The 19386-nt window shown below is 41.5% G+C and overlaps 2 protein-coding genes across 5 annotated transcripts; both read left to right on the forward strand.

The window, feature by feature from the left end:
• Nucleotides 1-208: 208 nt before the first annotated feature.
• Oatp30B (Organic anion transporting polypeptide 30B) lies at nt 209-19059 on the forward strand. Of its 4 annotated transcripts, none has more exons than NM_164857.3 (9): nt 209-494; nt 2162-2342; nt 12513-12750; nt 13886-14907; nt 14994-15848; nt 15911-16325; nt 16392-16543; nt 16612-16741; nt 16804-19059. In NM_164857.3, exons 3-9 carry the CDS (start codon nt 12581-12583, stop codon nt 17651-17653), a joined length of 3594 nt encoding a protein of 1197 aa, NP_723463.1. In that variant the 5' UTR covers nt 209-494; nt 2162-2342; nt 12513-12580; the 3' UTR covers nt 17654-19059. The 4 variants fall into 4 exon arrangements, with proteins under 4 accessions (NP_723463.1, NP_609293.2, NP_995668.1 ...); NM_135449.4 differs by having other exon boundaries at nt 209-439; NM_205946.2 differs by lacking the exon at nt 2162-2342 and having other exon boundaries at nt 16804-19044.
• On the forward strand, nt 7514-8647 carry CG31883 (uncharacterized protein). Its single transcript, NM_135448.3, has one exon. The coding sequence runs from the start codon at nt 7527-7529 to the stop codon at nt 8511-8513; it is 987 nt and encodes a 328-aa protein (NP_609292.2). The 5' UTR covers nt 7514-7526; the 3' UTR covers nt 8514-8647.
• Nucleotides 19060-19386: the final 327 nt, after the last annotated feature.

Genomic DNA, 19386 nt, shown 5'->3' on the forward strand with positions numbered 1-19386 from the left:
AGAAAAGCCACAACGTTGTCTTATAAAAAATTATTGTTTTTCGCTGTAACATTTTATATTATAAATGTCGTTCTAATTTTGATCTTCCCTTTATATTAAATACATTGTGAATTCCACAAAAATTACAAAGTAGACTTGAAATAACGATATATCGACAGTTGTGCCATCCCTAGAACAATCGCTCTCTGTCTTTTCCCCATTCATTTTATCACCATTCGCCTTTTGAAATCCGAATTCGACGGATGGTAAAATTTTGAGCCGTTGAGATTGAACCGAACGAATTCGCGTCGAAGTGATTGAGCCACCTTTTTTGTTGCTTTCTCATGGCAGCCAAACGAAGAAGTGTTGAATTGATTTTGTGATACTTTCTCGACAGCATCGCTCCGGCGGGCAAGTGCGTGTGTGGGTGTGATCAAACATAAATAACGTGCAATTACGGGTCAGTAACCCAAACAAAGTGATAAGAGCGCAAGAGGTCCTTGATGAATACGAGTGTAAGGAGTGATAAAATAAAATCTCCTATTTGCCCTGCATGCGTGTGTGTGGGTGCTTCTCACCTGTTTGTATGTTTGTGTGTGTGCGGACATCTGTTCTGTCTCGTCTTCTTATGTTGCCGTCCGTGGCTCTGTCTCCCCATCTTCCTCCGTCCCTTTTCGACCAGACTCGTCTCGTCTCGCTCTACATAGCCACCAGGTAACGGTGTGTGTGGGGGATTACAGGGTTGCTCTCTCTCTCTCTCTTTCTCCATCTCTCTCTGCGTGGTAAACGTTTTGTTGTTCTTTCATAATGCAACAATAAATTATCCAATCGTGCCGCAAAAAAAATTTTTTTTGTAGATGAAAAAAATCATCGAAATTATATTTACATACATATGTATGAATGTTTATCCTTTTTCTGTAGACCAAATGCAATTTTATAATTTCGCAAAAACACTAAACAAATTTTCAATGTTCGAAGAGCAATTCAATGTCAGGAAAAATTAGTGTGAGAATGACAAAGACGATGGAATAGTTTTCTTTTCAGGGAGAGACCTGTTTTCCTTTTAAAGCACTTGTTACAGATTCCCTTTTTCCCCTCCCCCAATTTTTGTATCCCTTGCTCCCCCACTGAGTTTTCCTTTGTGGCGTTTTCTCGTGTTTTCTTCGTTGTTGCCTTTCAATTGATTTATTTTTGCATAATCGTTCATTGCCAGACCAAAGCAACTCATAAGCAAGAAAAAAAATATAAAAACGCACGCTAAGTACAATTGACACATGTGTTCAAGTATAGATATAGGTACAAATGTTGGTATATATAGTACTCACATAGTACGCACATTTTTACATTTATATGTACTATATGAGCGCAGATAGATGGTGGTATTTTTGAGTAATTTACAGTCATGCTAATCGCAAAATCATATTCCAATTGGAAGCCGATTCTAAGATATTTGTACTTCTACTCTCCGAGAATGATGCAGTACCTTCGAAATTAACTGTTGACCACCCGAAATTTGGTTAAAAAAAACTGGTTTTCCTATCTCAACTCGCTGGATATCTCACAGCTCTTCTAAAATAGAGTGTGACACGTTCGAATATACATATATTCAGTTAAATTATTAAATTAAATTAGTACTAATTTCATTTTAGCTAGCACTAAAGAAGTAAGAACACCGTGTTGCAAAATAATATAAAAACATTCACTTGTCCGTTTTTAATAACAATCAGACAGGTGTTCAGCTTTGTTTTTATCCGATTTTTCCTGCATTTACACACCTCAATGTGTGATCCCAATATTCGTATGTATGTCTGGTTTCATTTCTTGCGCTTGGCTGGCGCTGACGTTTCATCTCTTTCTGTTGCCCATCGTCCCTCTCACGCTCCCTTTTGCTGTTGGTAGCCCCAATTAGCTGGGTTTTCTTGCCAAATCTCAGCACGTAACAAAAGCAGGCGGGTAAAACACCAACATTGGGGTATAAACATAATCGGGTGATCGCGTTACGCTCTCTTTCTAACGGTGTTTGAGCTGGACTCTCTCAATCAAGCAAACGTAAACCGGTTAAAGCAACGTCTTATTGAAACTCTCGCTCTCTCTTGAGAGAGAGAGAGAGAGGGAGAGAAACAGATAAATCGCGCGATTGTTATTCTTCAATAAGTAAACGAAATTATCCAATAATTTTCAGCAAAACAAATATGTGCAATTTTAATGCGAAATAATTAGAGGGGAATCTCTTCGATTTGTGTGTGTTTACAAATAAATCAGCAAATGAATGTGCGAAATAATCTCAACGAACAGTCAAATTGAATGAAAAGTCGTCGGGAAATTTGAAGGCAAGGAGGAAACGCAAGGAAAGCAAACTGAAGGTGAGTCCTCACGAAAGTATTTGTTTTGATTTTGCAATTGTTTCGCTCGTTTTGACAACTTGTCAACGGGTTTTGCCAACTTCCCACACACATGGCCTATGAAATCAAGTTGTTGTTGGCATTGCAAATAGGCCGAATGACCAGATATTTATTACGTGACTTCTTTTTCGCCCAAAACCACTGGAACTTAACTGCCAATGGTGACGAAAATTGAAATCGAATCGACGAGTGTGTCACACAATATCAATCAAAGTCGCTGAAACAAAGCTTCAGCAGCTGAAACTGCAGTTCGATATAATGGAATGTTGAGTGCGGCGATGGGATAACTTTTCCGAACGTCGGAAAATCGACGGTGGGAAAATCGATTGCAAAGTCGGCGATTGGCAGGACTTAAGGGCTTCCTAACAGTAAAACTTTGCCCACGAGGGCATTCAACCTAAGCCGAAAATCAGGACCTTCGATCCCATTCCATTCGATTTGTGACACGATTTGTATGTTTTTTTTTGTGTAAGAGGTTACTTGTTGGTATGTTGTATGCCATAAAGTTAGTAAGCACTTTATTGCATTTAATAATAATTTATCAGATTCGCTTAACTATCTGTTTTTTGTATTTGTTTTAGTACGATTTAACAAATAATTTATACGATGCATTCAGCAGCTGCTGCCTTTGTGTGTTTTCCAAAGTCGTTAAAACTTTTCATATTGTTTCCCAATTCCTCGTCTATATCGCTTAATTCGTTTATACCAACATTCAATTCGCCATGCATTTGGTTTTATGCCCATTTGGATGAATGTATCTTTGTATCTTCGCCAGTGAAATGTTTTCGTCTTAAGCTTCGATTGCTTTGGCTTTTGTACAAGCGCTGAATGAGTTTTCACATATCGTCTAATTACGGCTTTAACCGAGCACTGGGTATAATTTCATTTAAAAGTCATTGGCGTAAATTTTTTCATAATCTGAAAGCTACGCGAGGCGTTGTTACATCATTAGGTACTTGAAAATTGATTAATTTTGTGTGAGACGGCGCAGATGAAGGGAATGGATAGTTCTGCAATTAAAAGGGAACGAAAATATCAATTAACTTTTTACACAACGTCGGCAGAAAACTTGAAGAAGTTGAGACGGAATGTTTACTTGGGCAAACTGTGAAAAGTGGAAAATTCCCCCCAATATGGTCGTTTTTGTTTACCGAGGGCACTTAAATGTTCTTTTCAAAGTAGCAATTAAAAAGTCGTAAAAAACGAACACACAAAGTACCCCAGAAATATTTGCAAAAAGTATACAGCTCAGCTATTTGTCCAGATGTTTACAGATTTGGTAAAGTACCTAAATAATATAATAGTTTTTTTTGGGAAACTGCACCATTTGGAGGAAGGAGTCATGCCAACTGAATCAAGTTTTTTAGGGTAACTAGACAAAAAACGCACGAAATTTCTCATTGACTCTTGTTTTCATTTCTCATTCTCAGGCGGAGAAAGCGGTTTTTTTTTTTTTAAACAATGCCAGTAAAAACAACGGCGATCAGAAATTATACAAATTTCGGTTGTATGGCGTCGTCGAGCAGAATAACAACAATGATAACCATTTTAGTAAATTCACCAAAAGTCGGTAAGAGAAAAGGCCCATCACAACGAAACTGGTGTTTTTTGTTTTTTTGTACGTTAGTTTTTTCTTCCTCGACTGCTCACAAATTGCGTTGAACAGAGATTTAGGGCCACCCATCCATTCATTCATTCATTCATTCATTCGTTCACCGACTCGTTCACCTATTTGTTTTATTTTTCGTGTGTATTTTTCAACTTTTCCTGTTGTAATTTTTTGATTGGTCTCACTGTGTCGCATGTTGGCGTTTTTAGGTCGGTTCCAATCTATGTGTGTGTGTATTTTTTTCGCCCTGCCTGCACACGCAAATTAAAGTTTACCCTAAATATATATGACTTTCCACTTTTCCCGATTTTTTATTTTCATTTCAAAACAATGGCAATTAAAGTTTCCATTTTGATTTAAGCATTTTTGGTGCTCCCTATCTATGCGATTTGAATTTAAATGTTGGCCTGAGCTATGTTTACTTTCTTTTTTATTTATAAATTCGAACCTGGATTTTTTTTTTGTTGGTAGCTTCTTAGCCGAATTTAATGAGCTGCTTTGGTGCAGTCATACATATTCACGAATCAAAAGCTATGCTAAAAGCTATGTTCCCATTTCTTTGTTAGACTCTTCTAAAGATTACTCCCATCCCATAGTTTCTTGGGTCGATGTTCGCCTTTAGATAATCCCGCCCTCTAGATTAAGTCCCGCCGTGAAGAAGTTATACAAACTGGCAGAAAAACAAACAAACAAGCGAGAATGTAAGGCCCTTTTCGGAAAAGTGATGCTGGGCGGTTTAGGGCGAGCCTAATATAATCCGATCTATCCCATCTGAAAACGTTTTTGATCTGAGGAGAGGTGGCACATACGTACATATGTACATATGTATGTACCATTCATGTGTGCTCTGTTGATTTGTCTTCATTATCAGCTCGTTGACTGTTTGCTTCTGATTCTCGGGTAAACATAGAGCAGACGACGTGGCCGTGATTGTTTGTAGTGTTTGCTTTTTTGTGGTAAAACTTATTTTTAATCTTCGAGCATACAGCGCGTTGCCAAGTCGCTCCTCCTACGGCATTTTCTGCCCTCCACTCTGTTACACCCCCCCGGAAACCACCATGGCGTATGAGTTATTTTCGTTTGTTCGATGGTCTCAAGTCGATCGGACGCTTTGCACATTTTATGAATGCCTTTGACATTCACACAGTAGTCCCCTTTCCAATAAATTACGATAGATACAACACACTTTTATCATATTTGGACTTTGATGGCAGTGGTTACTCATTCCTTGACAGAAAATCAATATAATAAGCTTTTATTTTGCTTATTTGTATTATCTTTAAGACTGAAATGTAAGATGTTTCTAAAAATAAAATACATGCAGTTTATTCCAACAAAAGTAGTCTACTATATATGTAGTCATATAAGGATGGGCATATTTTATTCAGGCACTGCAGCGTGTTTATCTCAGATATATTGACGCATGGCTCCTGTTGTGGCTTCCATTGTTTCTATTTTAATTATTCCGCATCTTTATAATTCCCAAACATGCGTCAAATGCCCCCGAGATGCAAACACTGGCAGATATATATGTACATATGTACGTATATAATGACTATAAAGGAATATGGCCAAGCTTTGGGAACTGGTACGTGAAATGATTTCAGCCAAATGTTGGCTTAATAACTGTTTTTGTTTGCTTCTGGCTTCCCAGAGCCATATATTCATTTCCTTTATCCAAAACCCCCAATCCCCATCGCACTTTCCCGTTTCCCAGGCAAGTGTCTTTTGTTTTATCAGCTGCAGAAAGTATAGTTGAATAAACAAGCGAACCTATTTTTTTTTATTTTTGCCTTGAATATTGAGTTTTGTTGCAAGTTAGAATTATTGTACGAGAGCCTGTGACGTCAAACTGCAGTGGGATATGAGGAAATGTATGTATGTACAACTGGTATTCAATTTAAAATTTCCAGATTGATCAACAACTTTCAATGAAGCCTACTCAGCAACAAGGTTAAGGCATTTTGGCTACTGTAATGTCAGCAAACGATTAAATAACATTCTTATCTGGCTTAGTTGATTCTCAGAATTTATCTGTGTCACTCCGCTTCAGTTGTTGGCACTTTTCTTGAAACGGCCTTCATAGCCGGTCTAACGAGTACCAATGACCAATGCGATACAGCCGATGCAGATCTATATGTACTTTAGATTACTTTACTTACTTTATTTACTTTAAACTTAAGAAATTAGATTAAAGCTTCCTTGGCTTATATTTTCTAGCATGATACAAAATATGTTTTGATTGCTAGTTACTATGTAAAGGGAATCCCATTTCACCCTTGAATAAGAAATATTTTAAAGTAATTTCTTTCATGATTTCAAATTAAAACTGCTTGGCATTGTTCCCTGACATTTCTTTCAATGTGATTAATGACCGGAACGTAATTATGACAAAGAATCGTTCTTTCTTGAAGCCTGAGTCTGAGTCTTGACCAGATCGTGAATCGATCAATTACCGTGAGAGAGGCCAAAACTGTACCCTGGCCAATAATCGAGGTCAGCACTCTCTGAGTGGAGACAAAGCGGCAAGATCAGCGAACTTTCCAGGGTGGGAGATGAGCGATGATTCAAATGGGGGCCACCTTATGAGGCACTCGCGATGGGATGAGATCTTGGGCAATAATTTAATGCACCGTTTCCCGCCACTCTTGGCACATCTCACATCTCATTCGGTGACATGTGACTTTTGGCGACTTGTGCAATTAAGAGCAGTAACAACAATGGCAAATGTGTCGCAGTCGCAGCCCCAGTTACAGATATTGCAGCCCCGTTCCATTGAAACTCACTCTTCGTGCCAAAACTCAACTCAACTCGCCTCGACTCGACTGAACTGAGCTGAGCTGACTAAGAGGATTATGTGGCACTCCGTTGAATCTCTGTGCTGGCCTGTAATCCGATCCACTCCATCTAACTCACACCGATTTGAATGTTTTGTTGTGCTTGGCAAGATATCTGGGTGGGTGGCTCGAATACTTCGCGGAAGCCCCTTTCATTTGGGCCAAACCGAGCCAAACACCAGCAAACCGATCCGAGCCAACGCCATGCGAAGTAATTTAAAACAAAAAGCTTAAAACGAGTTTGTCGAATTCCAAAAGCCAAATAATTACACGAAACGCATACGAGTTGCAACAACCACGAAGCTAAGCCTTTGGGGCTTTGGAAACTTGAAAGTTGCATTCGAGTGGCCCAAAAGAACCCGTTGAGTACTCACAAAACCATTTGGCAGTATCGGGAACAAAGCAATATTTCAAAGAAACGTTACACCCAATGAAGCCATTTTGTATGGAATCGAAGAATATTAACATTTGACAGAAGGAATGGCGTTTATTACAGAATGAGGTTGAGGTAAATTATTTCAAATTTATATAAGTTTTTAAAATCCATATATCGATTTGCCATGTGACATTTCAAACTGTAGCAATTACCTTTTAATTATGCTCGGAATGCAAAGTTAATGGTATTATTCCACTTGATGCGGCATATAAAGCCATGAAAAATCTCAATCCCAATCAGTCGTAATTAAGACACGTGCTATTATGGCTATAGAACCGATTTCTGCAGTTCCTTCTTTATTATCCGACTACCTTAGGACTCCGTCTTGCCCACCGAACTTACAGTGGGACCCTACTGTTAAGATTTGCCTCCCAAACTTGGATTATAATCAATATGTGCCTAAGGGACTTCTGAACAACCCGAGCTTACCTGGGTCGCCGTGGAACTCGCCTGTGGCAACACCTGGAAGAAAACCTGGAGGAAGTTCTGGTGGTGGCACTAAGGAAACTCTTGAAAGAAAGCCTGTGCAACGTCCTGTTGCGAAACCTAGTGTTAGTTCTGGCGGAGGCTCTGGGGGAAGTACTGAAGAAAAACCAGGAGGAAGTGCTGGCGGGGGCTCTGGTGGAAGTCCTAAGGATAAGCCTGTAGAAAGTTCTGGAGCAAGTCCTGGAGAAAAACCAGCAGGTAGTCCGGAGAGCAAACCAGAAGGTAGTTCTGGTGGAGCTGCTGAAGTTGGAGCTGCTGGAGAAAAGCCTGTTGATATTCCACAACAAAAACCAGAAGATAGTTCTGGCGGAGGCTCTGGGGGAAGTCCTCAGAATAAGCCTGTAGAAAGTTCTAAAGGAAATCCAGAAGTAAAACCGGCAGGAATCCCTGAGAATAAGCCTGTAGAAAGTTCTAAAGGAAATCCAGAAGTAAAACCGGCAGGAATCCCTGAAAGCAAACCAGGAGGTAGTTCTGTCGGAGCTGCTGCAGAAAGTGCTGATAAAAAACCAATAGAAAGTCCTGATAAAAAACCAATAGAAAGTCCTGATAAAAAACCAATAGAAATTCCAAAAGGAAAACCTGGAGGTGATAGCGATGGCTCGACAGGACGTCCCGAAGAGAAACCGATTGTAAGTCCTGGGGAAAAACCAACAGGTAGTTCTGGCGGGAATGCTAAGGGAAATGTAGGAGAAAAACCTGCAGGCTCCGCTGGAGGAACCACCAACACAAATATCAACACTATTAAAATACAACACAAACGCTAACTTTAGAAAATGACTTTAAAGTGTAACTTAAATGAATGAAAAACATTAACTTTAAAAAATGACTTTAAAGTGTAACTTAAATGAATGAAAAATATTAAAACATTGTTGATGTAATGCTTTTAAAATTTGTTTAGAAAAAAATCTTGTTTAAAATCATTTTGAATAAAGACTTTATAATGGTACTATATATGGGTGTATTAATCAGTAACATATTACGTAGTCTATGAATGTAGGTCAGAGGTTCAAGCAAATAAACAATCGCGTATCAACAATTTCCAAGTTATATATTTTAATACGAAGAATCCTTATCTCTATGTGTAATTGTACTATAAACGAGTATTTTCAATAATTTTCAGTACGGTTTCAAATATAACAAAAATGAAATTGATCAAGCTATATTAATAATTATTGGTTAAGCTTAAGGTCTAATTGTTGTTCTAATTCCGCAGTACGTTGCCTTGAAAGTAATCGGCATTAAATTTGACCACAAACAGCTGCGTAAATAAACCGGAGCCTTATAAGATCTCTGTGGACATACTTATCAACCTTAAGAAATGTTCGTAACAGTGCTCATGGGAAAATCTAATTGTTTGTTTCGAGATACACGTCCGCAGTTTTATCGCACTGTTGTTATAGTGTTTCGCCATAATTACTCCAGACTACGAAAAAGTCAAAATGCCCATTTGTCTCTTTTTCGCATCGTGTTTTTCCTTTCCACTTTTTGTGAAGCAAATCTTCCGCAGTGTAGAGACTCTTATCAGGAAATATATAACAACTTTGAACAACACATCTCTCCGCACTTGTATCAGCAAAGAAATAATTTTTCCGTAATTAGTTGCTAACGATCGAAACATTTCTGTGGCTTCGGTTCTAGGGAAAATTTACACTCCAGCGCAAAAAAAGTATCTTTGTAGCTTTTTATCTACTAACACAGAAAACAGCAGAAAAGCGCAAAAACCAAGCAAAACAAAAACAAGAAAAGAAACCGCGCTCAAAAAAAAAAAACTTGTTTTGTAAACTTAACTTCCTGTACGCGAATCGCATAAGATCGCTTATGTATCTTTTGTATACCTTGTTTATGCATACAAATTCACAGATATGCAGTTTGGGAATCGAGTATGGCAATGCAGTTGTATTCACTTTTCATTTACTTTTGATTGTTCTTCGAAAAGTGCCATTAAGATTCTAAAAATCAATTTGACGGCCCGCTTGATGATTGAATGAACAAGTGAACAGCAGGGAAAAAAAAAACGAGAGGTGGCAGTAAATGACTCAGCCAGAGTCCAAATCTCCCCAGTTGAAACAAGTTTCTTTATTTGGCTATGACAGGCTTTCTGGCTCCAACGCGGACCGACTGACCTTTACCATTTTGGCCAAGGAACGGGAACGCATGAGATAAATCATGTTTTCAGTTTTGCACTTGCGGCTGGATCTTCCTCTTTCTCGAATGTCGTCTAGATTACTTATTGTCGTTTTTTTTTATTTTTAATTACGTTAGTCATCTCTCCGCCGTCTTCGGAAGTTCAACGTCCTGTTCCAGACAGAAATATATAGAAATAATTCTGAGGTTACTTAGAAAGAAAGAATGAGCGGAGCATACTGAGGAACCCGTGCGTGATCTGCATCTTCATGGTCTGTGGAATATCCCGCAAAAAGGGCGTGTGCACGGAACTAATGCCAATTGATCAAGATCAGGCCACAATGTGCACTATAAAAATAAGCAGTGATATTAAATCACCTACGCTCTCTGAATAAAAATTAACTTGTTCGCCTGACGGAAATGAGCATTTCAATTGCTGTTAAATTCAATTTCGTAACTTTTCCATTAAATTGTTAAGGGCTTCTTGATTCCAAAAGCTTTTTCCATAATCCATGTCACAGCTTTAATTTATTTGCACTCTGTGAACATTATGCAAGTTCCACCTGTCACGGCTGTCCTGCATTATGTTTAATATTCGAAAAATGCCAACTCAACTCAACTCATTTTGATCGGTTTTTACTGACCACTTTCACCGCTCGGACTCTAGACATCCTGTCCTCTTGCCGATGAAATATGTCATAAATGATGTCCATTTTCGGGACAACTTCCATTTATGTAATGCCCTTTAAAACGCAAAGAGTTGATTCACCTTTCATGTCGTTCCTTAATTAACTCACGTTGTGCAATTCATGCGAGAGTTGTTTGCGACAATCATACATTCGATAAATTATAGCTCGAAGGGGAAATATTTTGCACGACACTTTTTTTTTTTAATTCCCAAGATAGATCCGATTAATGAAAACATTTCCGATTGTGCTCCAATTATTGTGGTAATTCAGCAGTGGCATCATTAAAGCTTGTTCATTCAGTTAGCTGATCTATGGGTTAAACATTTCCTGCTACAATCGCGACTACCTCAACGAGAACAGGGTAAAATTTATATTTGGCAATTGGCCAGAAGAGAGACAACATAAGTAACCCAAAAAAGTTGGCTTTTTCGTCATTCTTTTTATCCTGGGACAGTTGCAGCATCTGTGACAACAAAAGCCTCTAGTAAAATGAAAAACCTAAAAGGATGCAAAACGTACAAATGTGGAACATGGTAGCAATAAGCGGCAGCATTTGTGGGTCAACGGGGGTGAACGGATTCGATAGTGGGATGAGGATAATTGATTAACGGGCCAGTGGGTAAAGTGGTGCGCACACCAGCCAGAATGCAGCTCCTCCTACAAATGGAAGCCTCTAAATCACACTTAAGCGGTCATCCATCCAACCATAAGGGTGAGCCACCAAGTAAATCCTCAATTAGTCGCCATTTGCATGGGTTCCCAGCTTCGTTAGGTGGAGAAGGAGGAGCAGGAGGATGAGGGACTGTCTTATAGAGAGGTGCCACAAAGCAGCAGAATATAGCACAATCATCGGCATTAGCTTTTTGCTGATTTTCATTTTCATATTTCTTTGGAGCTGCAAGGCTTAGTAAATCGATAAATTTCTTCCCTTTTTCCCCCCCGTCGAACGAATGCGTGCGAGAGGGGCGTGTTCAAGTGGCGTCGCCCACCATTGTTGATGTAGCCATAGCTGCTGGTTGGCTCCTTGGCGGTATCGCATATTAATGAAAGGAAAATCGCCCGACAAAGTGAGCAACTGTTACTGCTCTCACCCGGATGGTTATTGCGATGACGACGATGGCGACGCCATCGAATCTTTTTTGCATCTTGACGAGGGCATAGCAGTTTCATTAGCCCTTCCTTGAGCGGTTGGGTTGTGCGGTCTTGTCACGCATTTATCGGAGATGGGAATGGGGCATAAATTTGCAAAGGAATGGGAAGGTTTCACTACTTTTCCATCGTGTCACGAAGAAAGTGAAGCATAATATCTTTAATTTTCAGGATTTTATTATCGCGTTCCTTTAAGTAAGTTGTTGTAAGTAATTTCGCTGAATATTCTTGCGTAAACTGTGTTCTCATCAATCTTGTATAAGTTTTCTGCTGCTTTTAACCATAAGTATGGTGTCACGATTGCATCTCGAATAAGGACATCCTGCGCCAATCCAAGGATGGGCATACACATCGTCATCATACTCACATGGACAAGTGGCTGAGTGTAGAGCTGGCTTTTAATAGAAGACGGCGTCAGCGAGCATCCTTCTCGTCCTGCGAAAGTCTGGCCCAGTGAAATGGGTGGAAATGTGGTAGGAGAAATGGCAGTGGCAGTACTAGGTGGGTGGTGGCTGGGTCACCGCCTTCCGTAATTATCATTCTCCCCTACTTTTTTCACTCCATCTTGGTCGCATGTTGCAGCGACTCTTCTGTTTGGGCTCAATTAGTGTGGCAATGGGGCGAGCATTTCAGGAAGTAATTGTCGGCGTCATCAACTGTGGACTTGTACTCCATGGGGGATTGTGTGTGGGCGTAGGTGTGCGTGTGTTTGTGTGTGCTAGAAAGTCCCTAATGACAGTTTCTGAACCCTGAAAGTCAACTGCCATGCTAAGCCATTTATCCCGCTTCTCTCTGTTCCAGGATATGCCTCAAAGCTGATCGATTGACCGAGTGAATGATTGCGCTGCCAGTTGGTTAAATGCTACACAATGTCGGCCAAGCATATCGAGCAGTATACGAATCCCTCCTTCGAGCAGGAATCCGACCAACCGCCTGACCCCTTGGGGGGCGTGGCAGATGTGGGAGCAGGCAACGCCAGCAGCAGCAGCAATGGCCACATTGCCAACGATGCCGGCACGGCAAATCGCAAAGGTCACAGGTGAGGTGAATCGCTGCAGTTGCCAGCTGACAGTTTCTAGCTTCCTTCTTTGTATTCGTTATGATTTTTATTGCTTATTTTTTTGAGACATTAGGCCACGCTTTGTGGAAATAATATTTACTATTGACACTTGCCTTGGGCAAACAAACACAATTATTATTGTTTGCCGATACTTTGCCCCATATCAATAATTAGCTTCAGAATGGTGGCGGCGGAAACAGAACTTCTGAGGGCACGTTTAGTAGCACGTGGGTGGGCTGGTTTGGTGGGTTAATAATTCATAAGACTGCAGCGCCTTTGTGCCGTCAAAACCAATCGATAACAGTCGATTACGTTGAGAGTCGGTCAAGTTTGAAATATTCAAAGGCCCCCAAGCAGGAAGGAAAAGGAAAGCGTGACAAACAAGTCCAGGGTGAGCACGTGAGCTTGATGGCTCGACTAGCGACTCGCCGCAGTCATCCGCGCGCTCTGCCAGTCGATGGAACTCCGGAAAAGCCGTCGAACGGAGAACGAGAACGGGAAGTCCTAGTCCTGAACTCCTGAAGTGCCAGGAAATAGCCAGAGGAAGAGTCCGCAGCGCTGTGCGGTTGCAGCTGCCAAGCCAAGAAATCAGAGTAGGGTAGGAGCAATGGAGCAATGGCTACTGTGTTGGCCAACAGCCCATAGAGCTTGACATTGAGTTGGGCCATGCGTCCTCGCCCTCGGGCGTCCTTGGACCGTCCATCGCCAAGTTCTAGGCCGGCTGGCAAAAAAGACACACAATACAACAGCAAGGTTGAAACTTTAAATACCCACGGCCAAGGCGGGCCAAATCAAATTTTTATATAACATCGAAAGGACGTAAGCGCATGATTAAATCACAAGTTGCAAGAAAGTTAATAGAATTGTTTTAGAGTTAGTTAGTAGATCGGTTCATATAGTACACACCCATTTCAGGATTAATCCGGCAATTTCTATCCAACAATATCCCAATAGGCGGCTTGTCATAAAATGTTTGGAAATTAGGTTAAAATTGAACGTTTTCAACGACTTTTGGGGTGGGGTATGGCAAAAACCCACTAAAAAATGCAAAAAATCAGCGCCTATTGTCAAATCCCTCTTGTTGATCTGACCACAGAAACAATCTCACTTGCAGGCGGCAGGAATCCATGTACCAGATGACCGGCCTCTACTCGGAGACAAATAGCGGCGACGACAGCAGTATAGATGCGGCCCTAGATCATGACAGCCAGCCCCATGCCACGTCCTACCTGGCGGGGGATCAATTGCCGTCGACAGTTGGCAGTGGACCTGGAGGTGGTGGACCATCAGCGGTGGCCGACAGCGTGACGGTGAAGTGTCACAGTCGACAGGCATCGGCGGGCAAATGTCCGGCTGATCCGGAGGAGGACTTCGATGAGGAGCAGTTCCGATCGGGAGATTGCGGCATTCTCAATTGCAGACCTTACGGAATTCAGCGATTCGCCCGCATTAAGATCTTTGTGGTGCTGCTCTCGCTGCTGGTGATGATGCAGCAGGCCCTTAGTTCGGGTTACATTAACTCCGTAATCACCACAATCGAGAAGCGCTTCGAGATCCCCTCCAGCTATTCGGGGCTAATAGCCTCTAGCTATGAGATCGGCAATGTGATCACCGTGATCTTCGTTAGCTACCTGGGCAGCCGACGTCACATTCCCGTGTGGATTGGAATCGGAGCTGTAATTATGGGCATTGGCTCGCTGGTGTTTATGGTGCCGCATTTTACGGGCGAACCCAATCCGGGAATAGCGATCGTCAACAAAACCAGCGACAACATTTGCAAGAGTGCCTTGGTTAGAGATCAGGACATGGACTTGGGTCGCCTGTCCAGCGGACTATCCAACCAACCACTGGCGCCGCACACACTGCGCGAGGATAACTGTCTGGAGGGCAAAGCCTCTACCACGGGGCCGGTGTTACTCTTCGTACTCGCCCAGTTGCTCCTCGGATGCGGAGGCAGCCCACTGTTTACGCTAGGCACCACCTACGTCGACGATCACGTGCGAACGGAGAGCTCCTCGATGTATATCGGTTTCATGTACAGCATGGGAGCGTTTGGACCAGTGGTGGGATTCCTGCTTGGTGCCTATCTTCTTTCTTTCCACATGGACTCGCTATCTTCCACCACTATATCGATCAGTGAGTATGATCCCTGTTAGGATCCATTTTTAATAAGACAGCCAACAAAATGTCAAACTTTATTGAACTCTATTGATCTCTTGCAGCTCCCGGCGACAGACGTTGGGTGGGAATGTGGTGGGGCGGTTTTCTGCTATGCGGAGTCATTCTGCTGGTGGTGGCTGTGCCCTTCTTCTCCTTCCCCAAAGTGCTTGCCCGCGAAAAGAAGAAGATACGGAAGAGCAGCGTAGTGCAACCAGTTTTGCCGAACAACTCTAGAGCCACTGTGGCGACGGATGAGATGGGCAAGGTGAAGAAGCTGGAGATTGTGGCCGTGACCAGCAAAGAGGACCAGTCGCAGGCGCCACCCAAGGTGGACACGGGCTATGGAAAGGACATCAAGGATATTCCGCAGTCAATGCTGCGTCTGGTAAAGAATCCCGTATACATCGTGACCTGCCTTGGAGCCTGCATGGAGCTGATGATCGTCTCTGGTTTCGTGGTCTTTCTGCCCAAGTACCTAGAGACGCAGTTCAGCCTGGGCAAGAGTCAGGCGAACATCTTTACTGGCTCGATCGCTGTGCCTGGAGCTTGTATTGGAATCTTCCTTGGAGGCTGTATTTTAAAACGATTCCAACTAAAGCCCAAGGGTGCCGTCCAATTTGTCCTGATCACGAACGTCATCTGCTTGGCCTGTTATGCGATGCTATTCTTCCTCGGTTGCGACAATCTTAAGATGGCTGGCACCACGATTCCCTACTACACCAGCAACAAGCATGGATCTACTTTGGAGCAGCCTTTCCAGGTCAACCTCACAGCCGCCTGCAACTTTGGCTGTGAGTGTCTGACCAGTGAGGTGGAACCGGTGTGCGGTAACAATGGACTTACCTATTTTAGTCCTTGCCACGCCGGCTGCACGGCCTTTTCATCCACATCCAACACCAACTACACCAATTGCGCCTGTAAGTTTAATGTGACTTATATAAAGTATACCTGTTATATTTATATAATTTGTATGTTATAGGTGTTCGCGCTAACATCTCGAGCAGCATTTATCGTGGCGCTGGTGGCAGCCAAGCCCAGGCTCTCAGTGCTAACGAGAACTTTGCCGAGGTGACGGTGGTTCCGGTAGCTACTGCCGGTCCATGTGCCACGCCTTGCCGCACTATCTACCCGTTCCTCATACTGCTATTCTTCATGACCTTTTTGGTGGCCTCTACGCAGATGCCGCTGCTTATGATCGTGTTGAGATCGGTATCCGAAGAGGAACGTTCCTTTGCCCTTGGCATGCAGTTTGTAATATTTCGACTATTTGGATACATACCGGCTCCCATATTGTTCGGAAATCTAATCGATTCTACTTGCATTCTCTGGAAGTCGTCCTGCGGCGAGAAGGGCGGTCGCTGTCTCATCTACGACATTGAAAAGTTCCGATACAAGTATGAATATATCATAAAATATATGAATATATAAGTTTTATTAACATCTATTTCAATTTTTTTTAGATATGTTGGGCTGTGTGCATCTGTAAAGCTGATTGCCTTGGTTATCTTTATGGTGGATTGGTGGCTGGTGCGAAGGCGAAAGCAGCTTGAGAAAATGAAGCCGCTTAACGCCAGCGATCCAATAATCGGATCCATCATTAGCCTAGACAAATGTATGTTTATTATCGAAATTACTAATTATCTATATCTATATAATTATATATATATCTATCCTTTTCAGTATTTGAAGAAAAGCTGTCGGGTGCCGAGCCGTCTACTGCATTTGTTGGTGGTGGAGGAGAGCTGATCATACCCACAGATATACTTCGTCATTCCCGCAATGATTCACGCACCATGCATATGGATTATTGGTAAGTCCTATCTCACATTTATACTCAAGGACTATGGTCTTAACCAAATGTCTTTCCTGCAGCTACGACAAATGCGGTCGTGTGGTAACACCGGCAAACACCTGCAACCAGCCACAGACCAAGTCTAAGAAACACTTCCGTAGTGCCTCTTGTGACGTGAAGATGATCAAGAGCTTTGCTCGAGATCACAGCTCATCTAGCGGACCTGCGGATGCGGCTGGTCAGGATGCTGTTGGTGCCAGCACAAAATACAAGAATCTCAAAAAGTTCCAGGCGCACACGCGCAATCACTCGACAGACCTACACGACCCCAGTCAACCCATCCGATATATTCAGAACCAACTTCGGCCGCAGGACTGCCCCGAAGAGGATGATGACGAAGAGCTGACCACCGGATGCGGACACTTCGTTAAAAAGCACTCTCGTAACCACAGCTACGACCAAATCTACATGCCCAATAACATACGCTTCGATGCGGACTTCCTACGACACCCCCATTCACATCACAATCCCAAAAAGAATGTGAATGTTTTAAAGAATGTGGTTTCGGATGTGGGCAAGCTAAAGAATTCAAATGAAATAGAAGCTGGTGGAGCTGGATCACGTGGACATTCCCGCAACAACTCGAAGGACTTGAACACCAAAATTTCTAGTGCAACTCCTGCTTCGGGTCAGGTAGTAACGGATGCCAGTACCACGGGCCTAAGTGTGCTGAGACATCGGCGAACCAATTCCAAGGATTTAAATTATCAAGTGCTGCCGGAGTCTGCTGCCTCCAGTTCGGTGTCAGGGCACGCTCATCCTCAGCACACGCGAAACACGTCGCACCACAAGATCCAGATCGATGACGATCGTAACGAGCTCATCAACGATAACGATGATGAAGAGGAGGAGCGTTCCGCGTGTGCTTAGTGCTAGGCCATGTAGCTATAAGCTAGGATTTTCGATTTGTGGCAACATCAGCAATGTCTCCATTCCCGGCGGCAATCGCCTCATCGTACTTTGAGTGTATGTGGTTCATGCCCGTTTCCTGATGAAGTGACTCGTCCCTCAGCTGCTCATTGTACTTACGACCGAGTGTTCAAATCTACTAATAGAAGGCATCTGAAAATAGAAATCTTTTGATATATACAACATTCAACCAGAATTCGAATCCGAGTCAGATACGATTACGAATCCTTGCAGATAATATTTATGTAACCAGGCGATAGAATAGAAATCCTAGAAAGCAACTAGCATATTTTAAGGTAGGAGTAGATCGTTGTGATAGGAATATTTTGTATTGTATTTTAGTGGAGTGTAGATTAGATCCGTAAAAAGTCGATTAAGTGTTTGAAGTCTGCTGCATACGTTTCGCTTTATTTCGACTTTATGCAATCTCGGTTTCGAAGTTTAACGATTGACTGAGAATCAGTTGGCGAAAGAAAAGAGAAACGAATAGCGAATTACAATGTTTTAATAATCCGAACATTTAACCATTGTCAATGGAAATTGTGCTGTGAAACAATTTGTGAGTATAGAAAACAAAAATTAACGAAAACGTTGAATTAGAAAGAAAGTGAAAATACGCTGAATGTAATTCTTATGCAAATACATCATTTAGAGAATCTTTGTGGACAAAATAGCGATGGGTTCGAATGAAGAATAGGTCTGGAATAGTTTTATGAAAAATCCTAAATTCCCTGTTTTAATGGTAGCGAGAAAATCAAGTGTCTAGCCTAGATTTTAAAACCGAATGATGTACTTTAAATGCGATAATGCCTTAAAAATATCAATTAAATATACACGCGGATAATATCAGTATCTCAACTGAAATGGGAATTCAATCGATCCATCCGGTTGTTTTCCTACGCACTGCCCGAGTGCAAGACCCCCAGTAGTCCTAAGTGATGCAATCTAGGTTAATTAGTAGCAACTATTTCTATGTTTACACCAACCAGCCACATACAGTAGGAAAGGAGGCAGAGAGGAGCTCCTCGAGCACTAAATAGATACATCCATATAAGAAATATATGTATACAATTGTACGTTAATAAGTACCTACGCGTAGCTAATAATTCGTATCGGGATATGTGTTTGTACAACATAACTTATACATTATTGAAGAGCGATTTTAAAACGGACTACAGAAAGTGAGTCTTAGGTGCAAAAGATCATATATATATATATCATATATATGTTTACTCAAAAAGTGTGTTTTAAGGAATACATATTTTTACTTAGAGAAATATTGCAAATAAACTAATAAGGACATGTATGAAATGAAAACAATGAGACTCCTAAAATGAAAAACAAAATAAACCAAAACTGCATTAAACAAGTCAATTTGTTTTTTCTTAAAAGACATTATTTTTAACGAATTTTTTAGTTATTTGAAATTTTGGCACAGTGGCGCCCCTACAAGATGGTACTCGAATTAGGGAACTACATAAATGGTGTGACCATGATGTTTGCAAGTATCTTATATCCAAGACACAAACCTAACGTACTTTAAATATAGATAACATTTTTATTAAAAATTTTTTTATAAATTTGGTTCACCATATAATATTTAAATTAACATTGTTATTTAAGCAACAAGACGAGCAAGAAATAATTAATTTTTAACGAGCCTATCTTTTGATTAGCATTTCTGATGATTAATA

This window comes from Drosophila melanogaster, chromosome 2L, assembly GCF_000001215.4.
Source record: "Drosophila melanogaster chromosome 2L".
Lineage (NCBI taxonomy): Eukaryota > Metazoa > Arthropoda > Insecta > Diptera > Drosophilidae > Drosophila > Drosophila melanogaster.